We start from the raw sequence: 12,400 nt of genomic DNA, 5'->3' as shown, positions 1-12,400 counted from the left end.
TGAGGGAGATCCCACAGGGGAACACATAATGTACAATTTCCAAGTGTGACACAGCATGAAAGAAAGGAAGAATCAGAAGAACCCAAAGCATGGCGACTACTTTGGACAGGAAGGGAGAGAGGCGTTAGGAGTGGGAGGGTAGATAAAGAATAAAGTCCTTGGGGCGCCTGGGTGGTTCAGTCGTTTGGGCATCCTGCTTCACACAGGTCATGATCTCATGGTTCTTGAGTTCAAGCCCGGTGTCACGGTCTGTGCTGACAGCTGGGAGCCTGGAGCCTGCTTCTGAATCTGTGACTCCCTCTCTCTGCCTTTACCCCCCCTCACGCTCTGTCTCTGTTTCTCAATAAATAAATAAATATTAAAAAAAAAAAAATAAAGTCCTCAAGAGGAAGGAGTTGAGTGTGAGGATGGGGGGGGGAGGGTGCTTTAACCTTGAAAAGCCAAAGGAAGGTCCCATGGTTCTAGACAACAAGGGGCAGAGAAACAGAGGTGATGGTGGGGGTAGTGGGACGCTAGTGGTGGTGGTGATGGTGGTGGTGAAGGTGCAACTTAAGGAGCTACAGGCACCCAAGCAGGTGAAGTTGAGGGCTTCCTGGGGCCCATGTGAATGTCAATGAGCAGAATGATGTTATGCATATTAAGGTACATGGACAGCAAAATCAGTTATATCAAATATGAACCCTAAGTCAGAACCTGTAGGAGGCAGCCTTTAAAAATCGCAGATGTTGATGCAGTCAAGCTGCTTCTCACATGGGTCATTTTATGCAATCTGTTTCAGGATGTGTAACAGCAGGAGTGTATTTGGAATGACTAATGAATTAAGAGACTAAATATACAAACAGGGGTGCCTGGGTGGCTCAGTCGGTTAAGCATCCAGCTCTTGATTTCGGCTCAGGTCATGACCTCATAGTTTGTGGGTCTGAGCCCCACATCGGGCTCTGTGCTGACAAAACCGACCCTGCTTAGGATTCTCTCTCTCTCAAACTTAAATAGAGAGAGAGACCAAATATACAAACAGACACTGGCCAGATATATGACGGTGGAACTCTGACCGGCAGCCTCTGCGGTAATAGGTCCTGGACAGTCAGGACTCGGCCAATGACTGCCAGCTTCTCTAATTTTCATCCCCAACTTCCATCTCAGGACCAACCACGGGAAGCCAAATGTCTACTCCAAACCGGTCACAGGAGATGCCCAGGCCCCCAGAGTCCCTGTGCCAACAACCTCCAATTAGGGCCCATTTGGTGCCTTTTTTTTTCTGTATAACCTGTCCCCACTAGCATTTGAGTCTCCACTTTTGAGTCTCTGCCACATGCAAGTGATGATGGCTGACTTCCTTGCTATAGAAAGCTCTGGATAAACGGCCTCCGTTTGTTCTCACTTGGGTGGTCTCCGTTTTTTTTCCATAGAAATTTTCGTGACAGCTAAGCCCGCTAACTATTCATAGCTTCCAGTTCTCGGAGGTGCTCCTGCGTATGCTGTTAACTCTGCCACCACTAGGTGGCACCATTCTCTCGTGACCTGGAACCGAGGCTTCCTCGGGGTTCCCAGACCTGACGGTGCGGGAAGAGAATTGCAAAGGCCCACCTGGCTGTGCTTATCTTTTTACGTGATCCAAATGACTGTGATTTTAGCATTTCCCATGGAACTTTGTGACAGAGCAGATGTGATGCAGGGCCAGTGCTTGTTCAAAGCCCCAGGACAGGGGATAAAGACGCAGGATTGGCTGGCTTCAGAGTTCTCAGCCTCAGCACATTTGACATTTGGGGCAGGATAATTCTTTGTTGTGTGTGAGGAGGGGTGGGCAAGGGGGAGGGGAAACCGAACGGTGCCTTGTAGGATGCTGGAACCCACTTGATGCTGGAAACCCCCTTTCCCGATTATGACTTTAAAATATGTCTTCATGGGGCGCCTGGGTGGCTCAGTCGGTTGAGCGTCCGACTTCGGCTCAGGTCGTGTTCTCGCGGTTCGTGAGTTCGAGCCCGGTGTCGGGCTCGGTGCCAACAGCTCAGAGCCTGGAGCCTGCTTCGGATTCGGTGTCTCCCTCTCTCTCCGCCCCTCCCCCACTCACACTCTGTGTCTCTGTGTCTCTCTCCTTCAAAAACAAATAAACGTTAGGGGCGCCTGGGTGGCGCAGTCGGTTAAGCGTCCGACTTCAGCCAGGTCACGATCTTGCGGTCCGTGAGTTCGAGCCCCGCGTCAGGCTCTGGGCTGATGGCTCAGAGCCTGGAACCTGTTTCCGATTCTGTGTCTCCCTCTCTCTCTGCCCCTCCCCCGTTCATGCTCTGTCTCTCTCCCCAAAAATAAATAAACGTTGGAAAAAAAAAATTTAAATAAATAAAATAAAATAAACGTTAAAAAAATTTTTTTTAAATATGTCTTCAGACATTGCCAAATGTTTCCTGGGGAGCGAAGTTGCCCCCAGGTGAGAACCACTGGGCTGAGCTCCTTTGGAGGACAGTTCTCTGTTGAGACCCTTTCAGCCACTCCCCCCTCAACACACACCCTTGGTTTCTTCAGAACAGGATATTAGCGAAGGGAAAGCCCTGAGCACGCCTCCTGCAGCACCCCCTTCTTCATCCTGCCTCGAGCAGACGCTAGACCAGCGTGTCTCCAGCGGGGACTTGAGCCACCTCCACTGAAAACACCTGGGGAGCTTGTAAAGCTGCAATCCCCGGGCCCCACCCAGCCCCCCTTCATTGGGACCCTTGCTTCCCCTCCCCTCCCAATACAAGGGCCCTATCAGGCAAATCAAAAGTTGGAGAAGGACCGACTCTATCCTGCCCCCAGGTCCCGCTTGGTACACCTGGCCTGCAGTTAGCGCCTAAGAGAGCTGGACCGTGGCATGAAAATGCTGGCCGTGGGCCACCCATGTACATCTACTCCTCAAGCCTGTAGAGTAGAAAATATCAGAAACAACACTGGAAAAGGACAGTCAGGGACGAGGCTGAAGCAGGCGGGCTCGCCCACCTCTTTCCCCACTTGCCACAAAGATTGTCCCAGACCTTCCTCACGCGGGCCCCCTGGCCGCCTTCCGCTTTCTCCTTTCTTTCTCCTTAGCGGGCTTGTCAGAGAAATTGCCCCTCCTCTGGGTCCCGCTTTCTGGCTTTCTGGGGTTGCTCCGGCACCCCCCGCAGCAGGTGCCGCTCTTGTGCCAATGCCGGGTGTCCTGGCAGGTCCCTTTCTCCTCGATGAGGGGCTTGGCCATGCCCACCTTTGAGGCCCCTTTCTGCTCTGCTCTGTGGGGCCCCACCCATGCGCAGCTCTGATGTTCCCGGGCCTTCCACGTCTCTGCTCTCAAACCGGGCCCATGACACCAGTAGCCCCGGCTAGTGGTTCTCCCGGCAGAGCCACTCAGGTCGTCCTGGGTCAGATGGCTGGGTCCTTCCGGGCTCTGGCACTCATTCGCAGTGGCCTTGAGCAAGGCACCTACCTCTTTTTGGCTGTGTCTGCATTGGTAAGAGGCTATTAGAACCTCCCTCCTAGCTGGTCTCTGCAGAACCTTAACATTACCTGGCAACACTCAGCCATACGGGGAAAAGCAGAAAGAATGAGAACCTGAGAACCGGTAGCTGCTTTGTGCTTTTTCTGACTGTTTGAGAAGGCGGGAGCTGGGTGGGGCCTGAGGGCCAGGTGGCCTGATCTCCCCAGACACCTGAGACCCGTGAAAGGGAGGTGCCGTGCCCAAGGTCACACTGACATCTGAGGGTAGTCAGATGTCACCTGGCTTGCCTTTGGGCAATATTTTCTATTTTGCTCTAAGTTGATCTGAGAGATAGAGGAAGCAGATCAGATATTAGGGCCTCCCAGGGGCACCTGGGTGGCTCAGTCAGTTGAGCGTCCGGCTCTTGATTTTGGCTCAGGTCATGGTCTCACAGTTGTGACATCAAGCCCCACATCAAGCTTGGCATGGAGTGTGGATCCTGCTTGGGATTCTCTCTCTCTCTCTCTCTCTCTCTCTCTCTCTGTCTCTCTCTCTCTCTCTCTGTGCCCCTCCCCCACTCATTCTTTCCCTCCCTCCCTCTCTCTCTCTAAATAAATAAACCTAAGGGGCACCTGGGTGGCTCAGTCAGTTGAGCATCCTACTTCAGCTCAGGTCATGATCTCACAGTTTGTGAGTTCAAGCCCCACATCGGGCTCACTGCTGTCAGTGTAGATCCCACTTCAAATCCTCTGTCCCTCTCTCTCTCTCTCTGCCTCTCCCCAGCTCACCCTCTCTCTCTCAAAAATAAATTTAAAAAGCATTAAAAAAAAAAAGATATTAGGGCCTCCCAGAAACATGTTCCTTTAAGCGAGGTGTGGCCTCTGAGAGGCAGTGCAGGGATTTGCAATTATTTGGAGGTCTAAAGGCTGAGATCAGGTCCTGGGTGAACGTTAGCCAGGGGGGTTGAGCTGGCAGATTTTGAGGCCGTGGGTGCAGCACCCAACTCATAACGTTGTGTGATGGAGACGTTTGGAGAATTCTTGCCTCCCCATTCAGGTTTGAGGAGATTGTCTAGCTGGCCAGGAAGTAGGTCAAGGAAAACTCTGAGAAGCAAGACGGGAGTCTTGTGTCCTCAGCACAGTCCAGAGCTGGTCCGACTGACCTGGCATGTTCTGGAATCACAATGAACAGGAAGAGCTAGAACTGCTCCTACAAACAAATCTGTGACTTCAGAAAAGAGAATCTAAACCATCGCACTCTTGTGTCCCTTCCTTAATGTTCAACTGGGTCTCCCAACAGGAAGAGAATATATGAGTCGAGGGTATTTGGCTTTGCAGGCCTAACATCTGAAACTGCCTGGCGGTGAACGCTGCAGAATGTCCTTGACTTTGTTCTCTGCTTTCTGTCATAAACACACTAGTTCTTGTAAAGTGATGAATGCCTTAATTCTTTGTGGGGGAAAAAAAATGACCCTCCAAAGCTCAGGGCATAGAAATGCAACAGATGGTTCTTAGCCAAAATTTTGTTATTGTGTTAGTTGCCAATTCAGTGATTCTTTGAGATTTGCAGGGTACCCTGACAAATGTCAGTGGGTCTATGATGACGAACGTCAGTTACTCCACAGTGCCCCCTCATGGGCCCCCACAACTGCCTGTCTTCCCATGCCAGTACCGAAGGCAGCAGGGCACCGGGAGAGAGGAAGAGAGGGGACAAAGCCATCTCCGCGGAAGACGGGCCCTTCACAGCCAGGAGAGGATAAAGGAACCTGAAGCCTTCAGTGTGGGCCCTGCTCACTGCTTCCCCTGGGTGGCTGCGCCTCCGACCCTCCTCCCGGATGACATTTGATTGGGACCAAGAACAAACCAAACCTGGATTTGAAGTTTGGGTGGGATGGTTGGCTTGGTTTTATTTCCCCAGAGGGAGGCACATGAGGGTTGTGGCGGATAGGAAGGAACGTGCGTCCAGCTGTCTGTAGGCAGGGGAGCAGAAGGGGCCAAGGATGGGTTAGCAATGGAATGAGAAGGGAAGAAGGCAGCGGGCCTCCTATGGAGGAAAAGAGCAGGGGAGCGTTGCTGCTAGTGGGCTCCAGTTAGCCACTGGAGGGCTGTGGAGGAGCTTTGCCAAGGGCATATCAAGGCGAGGCTGTGGATTTTCTCCTGCCCCTAACATAAATTCCTTCCTCGCTCTACCTCATTCAGATGACATGCGCTGAAAAATGAGCGATTCCTCTCCCCACACCAGCTTTCTGGATAAAATAATAATAATAATAACAGCCAGGGGCACCTGGGTAGCTCAGTCAGTTAAGCATCTGATTCTCAATTTCGGCTCAGGTCATGATCTCATGCTTGTAAGATCGAACCCCGAGTCAGGCTCCGTGCTGAGTGTGGAGCCTGCTTGGGATTCTCTCTCCACCACCGTTCCTCAAAATAAATAAATAACTAAATAAACATGTAATAGTAACAACCAAACCTCTCCTCTGTTGTCTGCTGTGTGTATACCTTTCAACTACGCCACCTGCGTGCCAGTGAGACGAGAGGGCTCCTATCTCTCAAGGGCTGAGAAGGAATGGATCCCCGGTGACCCAAGCAGGGGGTCTGCAGTCTCTAAGGAGGGGTGTCAGAGAGGCCTGGGGGAACTGCACTGCCTGTGCCTGGGGGAGCATAGCCAGGACGCGGATTGATCGCTGATCCAGAAATCCCAGTCCGGAGTGGCTGGCACTGGGCAGAACCACGGCTCTCAGACAAGCTGGCATAACAAAGAACCTGGCTTGAGCCAAACAGGCCTTGGAACTCAGTTTTCCCGTCCGTAAAATGTCAGGGATGATATCGGATTGCCCCGGGTGCGGGGAGGATTATGTGGCAAGACCATTCGTGAAGGTGCTCGGTAAATGTTTAGCATCCAAACAGAATTTAAATTGGGACACCTGGGTGGCTCAGTTAGTTAAGCATCTGACTCCCGATTTGGGTTCAGGTCATGATCTCAGGGTTTGCGGGTTCAAGCCCCATGGGTTCTGCACTGACAGTGTGGATCCTACTCGGCATTCTCTCTCTCTCTCTCTCTCTCTCTCTCTCTCTGCCCTTCCCCTGCTTGCACATGCACTCTCTCTCAAATGAACTTTTTTAAAAAAGGAATTTAAGTGGAAATTAAACAATTTGGGGAAGAGGAGTTGTTCAAAGGCTCCTTTTCAGGCTCTCTCCCCGTCTTCCTCAGGTTAGCCTTCTTCCAGCCCTGGGTACTTCTTCACTTGGTTTATAGCTGAGATGAAGCAGGCTCAGTGCTGTGGTGCAGAAGGCCCTGGACCTAAGAGAGGTTGGGGGGAAGCTCCACTCGGATATGAGAGGAGAAAATGGCCTGCTGTCCTAGGAAAATAACAAACAGGAGGTGACCGAGAGTGCCCCCAACAGGCCAAACCCAGTACCACACACACCATTTACTCGCTGATCTGTTTTTAATCCCTCCCAACAGAATGAAGTGGGTTATAACCATAGCTACTTCCACCTTACAGATGCAGACACTGTTAGAGGCAAAGCAACCTGCTCCTGAGCCCGTGCTCCTCAACAGGATGCTGAAGGAAGAGAAGGGGGGGGGGGGTAAGAGAGGTTCTGCGGCGCTCCTTGGTTGTTCTAGGTGGAAAAAACAGGATTCAAGATGAAGAAAAATCAACTCTGTCTCCCTCTTCCCATCCACACCTTTCCCGCCTTGAGGCCAGGCAGTATCTCCTACCCTAGACCTCATTTTTCAACATGGAGAGACGTTGAAGACAGACGGGGAGGACCGGGGCACTGTTGGAGCAGTCAAGCGTCAGGAGCGGAGAGAAGAGGTACCACTGAGAGGGTCTTCCAGGCTCCTGTGCACAGCCCTCACCTTGGATGGCTACCCTGACCTCTGGAGCTGGAGACCAGGGCTTGGGATGGATCAAACACCAGCTGGGAAAGCTCCAGAGAGCCGGGGGGGGGGGGGGGGGGGGCAGGGCCACACAGGAGAGGCCGAGCCCTGCCATGGCGACAGTGGCTGGTAGGCCCAGAGACAGGAGCAGCCATGGGGTTGGGGGCTCCAACAGGCAGGCAGGGATGGAAAGTCGCAAAGCACAGGCTCCACTCAACAGAGTCTGCCCCAGGGAACTGAGGCAGGGTCTGGTTCTGAAACAAGCTAGTGTCTAGAGCTCAAAGATGAAGGAGCAGAAGGAGTCTGGCCACCACCAAGGAGTTGCCACTAAGGAGCTCCCCAGCCAGCCTCCTCTTGGTTTGTCCACCTGACGCGGGACTGGCAATTTGGAAGCCACGGAATCAAAGGTGACCAGCCTGCGCTGTGAGTAGGATTGGGGGAGGCAGCCAACTGGGCTCTCAGCTCCATTTGCCATTTTCCCCACTTTGACAGTTTGCCCCATGATAACCCAGAGCCCCGGGGGGTAATAAACGTTGAAGCCAAGTCCTAGAATTATTTTTTAGACAGTGAAAAGGTATTGAGTCACTCAGTTGAGTGCCTGACTCTGGATTTTGGTTCAGGTCATGATCCCAGGGTCGTGGGATCCAGACCGGCTTCAAGCCCCGAATCGGGTTCTGAGCAGAGCATGGAACCTGATTAAGATTCTCTCTCTGTCTGTCTCTGTCTCTGTCTCTGTCTCTCACTCTCCCTCTCCCCCACTGCCCCTCTCCCCCATTCGTGTGCTTGCTCTCTCTCAGAATAAAGTGGAAACGTATTAAATGATGCTTCAGCAAACAAAACAATAATTTAAATGCTTATACTTTAAAAAAAAGTAATTTGCTTGTACCTTGCAAATTTGTATTCTGGAAGTTTGCTGTGCTTAGTTGAAGTGGGTATAGCATGATGGAGTTGAGGAAGCTTTAACAAGCTCTAGAAAAGCTTCAAAAATCTCACAGAATGAGCAAAACCCTGAGCTAAGGAGACACAGCTTTTTTTCTGTGACTTTTTTTTTTTTTTTGAGAGTGAGAGAGTGGGGGAGGGGCAGAGGGAGAAAGAATGTTAAGCAGGCTCCCGGGTCAGCAAGGATCCCCACATAGGGCTCCATCCCATGACCCAGACATCATGACCTGAGTGGAAATCAAGACTCCCATGCTCAATCCACTGAGCCACCCAGGCGACGTTCTGTTCTGTGACTTTGATATCTAAATTAGTCCCTCAAATCTTGGGCCCCAGTCTATAAGGACTGCCTAGACAGTATCTAATGTTCCTCATGTTCTGCAATAGTTTTTCTTTTCTCTCTCCTACACACCCCTTTTGTGGATTTATAGGCTAGGGCTCTATCTCCCCACACCCCCCCCACACACACCCCACACCCCCACCCCCGTTGCCTAGGCTTTAGACCCTTCCTTCTAGGGGCCCCTGAGCTAAAGACATGAGTGACTTTTCTCTGGTATAGAGATTCGCCTGGAGTCTCCCCCCCACCCCCTCCACACACACACACCCATAAATCACCACTGTCAGTTCCATCTCCGTTTCATCAGGGAACTCCTCCGCTCAAAAACCTTCCGTGGCCCCCCATTGTCCTCAGCACGAGAAGCCCACAGCATTTTCGCGTGTACTCCTCCTCCGGCAGTCCTAACTCACGCGATCTGTGTTCCTTGATTGCCCTACGTAAGTGGGGGCAGTGGACACTACAAAGTCGTGTCCCCTCTGGCAAGCTTCTCCTGACTCCCTCCCGCCCGGCTTGGGAACCCTTGTGCCCCGCGCTCGCCCCCTCTCCCCCGCCCCCGGGCTTTTATTGCCTCTGTTCTGGTTGTCGGTGCCCCAGCCAGACTGCAAGCTGCAAGGGGCAACCGAGGCGGCTGACTCGCTGCCCGGGACGTCCCAGACCCCAGCGCCGCGCCCGACCCGTAGTAGGTGCCCCACAAACGCGTTTGGCGACGGAGCGAAACGGGCAGGGGGGGGCAGGGAATGTCGCCGCCGCTTCCGTGCCTGTGTCTCAGGGTCTCGGCCGCCGCCGGGCGCCTCGCGCCAATAGATCCCGGGCCTGGCGGAGACGGAGAACACCGCGCCGCCCGGTCTCCAGCGAAGAAAGGGTTAAGCCGCCGTCGCCCTACCCCCCCCACCCCCCCCACCCCCCCCCAAAAAAAGGCGAGGGGAAGAGTCCGGCAGAAGGTCCTGTTTACGGGAGCCGCTCGAGTCCGCGCGGCCCTGGGAGAGGCGTTGCCGTGGCAACGGGCCGGGCGCCCGCCAGCTGCGGATGAGCTCACTGGAGCGGCGGCGGCGGGCGGGGGTCGGCGGCGGCGGGGCGCGCGGCCCGGCGGAGAGGACGCGGCAGCCGGCCGAGCCCGCCCTGCACTCGCCCACAGCGGCGGCCGGGCGGCGGGCACGCGAGCGGAGGGCGCGCGGCTCGCCGGGCGCCGGGAGAGGCCCGGCCGACACCAGGGCGGAGGGCTGCGGGGCCATGGCGCCCCGGGCCCCCGCCGCCCGCCGCCCCCGCCCGCCCGGGCGCCCCCGAGCTGCGCCCCGGAGCCCGCGGAGCCGCGGCCCGCCAGGAGGTAAGGGCCGGGCCGGGGGACCGAGGAGGGGACGCGCGGGGCGGGCTGGGGGCGCCGCGGAGGGGACGCGCCGGCGGGGGGGGGGGGTGAGGGGGTCCTGGGGGGAAGGGAGGGGACGGCGGGAGCTGCCCCAGCCCAGGGCTCGGAAGCGGCTCTTTGCAGACTGAAAACCGGGTTTCCCGTGTGCGGACGTGGGGACTGAGGCTCTTCAGCCCGACCTGAGGGACTTGAGCAAAGTGCTGGCCGGACGGCCTTTGGGGGCTCGGCGTGACTTTCAGGGCCGAGTGGGGAAGCCGTCGTCCCGCGCTTCGGAAACCTGCAGAAACTGGGCAGAGCCTGGGTCCTCCGGGCTGTGTCCCAGGGGGCGTGAGTGAGAAAGAGAGAGAGAGTGTGTAGAGAAAGAATCCAGTGGGGCTGAGCAGCCAGAGACAACCCCCCCCCCCCCAACTGGGTCAGAATTTGCAGTCTTGGGAAAGCAGGAGGGTCAAGATGATTAAATGCTCTTATTTCTCCCACTTTTCCCCTAAGGAGGGATTTGGGAGCAGATGGAGCCGGGGGAGTGGGGTGTCTCTTAACAACACGGGGTACGGTGATATTTAGGAGAGTCACAGAGAGCTGGATTCAAACCCTTGAGGACGGCCAGACCTCAGCGGTGGGGTCCTTTCCAGGGGACCCGGTGGGGAAGCTGGGCAGTGCACTCCGGGCGGGCTGGGCAAGGAGAAGTGCAGTGACTTGTGCTCTAAGCGGCCGGTACTGGAGAAGGAGCAGGGGGAATTCTAGCTGTTGTGGAGATGGGCTTCAGGGACCGACTTCTCTAATGCCTCCAGCCACTCAGATAGCAATGGCCCCAGATTGGTCGTCTTATAGTCGGCACTCCACCGAAATTTTGTTATCAAACTCTACGCCCTTGGTGGTTACCGCATAAAAGAACTAAATCCTCTCTGCTTGCACTGTCAAGTATTCAACACACCAGGGTGGTGGAGTAGAAAGCCTTTGGCTGCGCTGCTTAGATGGAGCAAACAGTTAAGAGCAAACAGTGACTGTTTTTGAGGAAGGGTAGTGAGTGGAAAGGCTGGTGGAAGAGGGTGGCTTCCAGTGCTTTTATTGGGAAGATTTGAAGCCTCCCTGTGTTGTGTAATCGTTCACTTAACAGCACTGTGCTAGGCGTTAGGAACAAACCCAGTGATGAATAAGAGCTCTCTCTTCCTTCCAGAACGCACCATCCCAGCTGGATAGTCAGAAGAATTAAAACCAGGGGTGCCTGGCTGGCTCAGTCTGTAGAGCACGGGACTCTTGATCTCAGGGTTGTGATTTCGAGCCCCACGTTGGATGTAGAGATTACTTAAGAACAAAATCTTACCAAAAAAAAAAAAATTTTTAAACCAGTCCTGGGCTGGCCTGGCTGTGGGTGCTACGTTCTAGGGGAACCCAGAGCTGGGCCACTCAGCCCAGGGGAGGCCCACAGAGTAGGTAATGCTGGGACTGAGCGCGGAAAACCTCTTCACCGAGAAAACAAAGCAGGGAAGGCGGTTTCCAGCTGAGGGAAGGGAAAGCACAGAGTCACCAAGACAGGGGGAGGGAGAGGGCGGGAGGGTAAGTGTGGGGAGAATTCCCAGTGTGCCCCCAGAGGGAAGGAGGATCTCACTGAAGCTGGGTTCAGATGATGTCCTAGAAAGCTCGCTGTGGTTGTTGGGTGGAGGTCTGGAGGAGAATGTGACCTCGGCTTTGCGGTGCCCGGGCCAGAATTACTGACGCGCAGATGATGGCAACGCTGAGGCAGGACGGACGGATCCAAGAGATTAAGAGGTAGGACCCTGGGGACGGGCACAGGTGAGGTAACTTAGACCAAAACCAAGTGCCGAAAAGCTCAGGAGAAAACAAAGCAAAGCAAAAGGAATGGATATTTTGAATGGCCTGAGTTTAGCAGATTACAACACTTGGACAACGAATTTGGCTCTAAATTTCCTGGCAGCTTAGAGACAAACAAAAATACACTGGATTGCACAGTTTTGGAGTTTGGACAACAGAAAGCTTACAAATTAATTTTCAGAACACAATTTTTCCTGGAATGAACTCAATAGGGAATTTGTCATGAGGAACCTTGTGTAAAGACCAAAGAGTGACAGAGGGGAAAAAAAATGTTCGTTGTCGGTGTTACAAGAGACGGGAAGATAAAATTCCACGTGACTGGCTCCTTATACCATCTTCCTGTTTTGACTTGGGAGCACACTGCATTTCTGCGGGCTGCTGAGCGTCAGCTCAGACTTGCGGGCAGTTGGGGCCAGGGGAAATCTATGCCCATGGTCTCAAGGGCCCATGGTCTCAAGTGGAGGAGGTGACACCAGCTTTGATGAATGTAGAGAGCAAAGCACCCCGGGTGCCCACCGTGAAGGGGAAGCAGGCAAGTCGTAGAACGGCCCCCCGGCTGGTAGGCTGAGACTCTGGTCTGCTGAAGGGTCTGGTACGCAGTGTGCATCCAGAAACCCTGACCAAA

The 12,400-nt window shown here is 54.2% G+C and overlaps 1 protein-coding gene across 3 annotated transcripts in view; it reads left to right on the top strand.

Moving 5' to 3' along the window:
* The first annotated feature begins 9,304 nt into the window (after nt 1-9,304).
* Nucleotides 9,305-12,400, top strand: part of DENND2A (DENN domain containing 2A) — a 105,144-nt gene continuing 102,048 nt past the window's right edge. For all 3 annotated transcript variants that reach the window (XM_043589716.1, XM_043589715.1, XM_043589714.1), the window contains exon 1: nt 9,305-9,906. In XM_043589716.1, the coding sequence (XP_043445651.1) occupies nt 9,320-9,906 (587 nt within the window). In that variant the 5' untranslated portion in view covers nt 9,305-9,319. The remainder of the gene's footprint in view (nt 9,907-12,400) is intronic.

This window comes from Prionailurus bengalensis, chromosome A2 (genome assembly GCF_016509475.1).
Source record: "Prionailurus bengalensis isolate Pbe53 chromosome A2, Fcat_Pben_1.1_paternal_pri, whole genome shotgun sequence".
NCBI classification, from domain to species: Eukaryota; Metazoa; Chordata; class Mammalia; order Carnivora; family Felidae; genus Prionailurus; species Prionailurus bengalensis.
The sequence above is the reverse complement of the archived record's forward strand: the minus strand, read 5'-3'. Positions and strand labels throughout refer to the sequence as shown.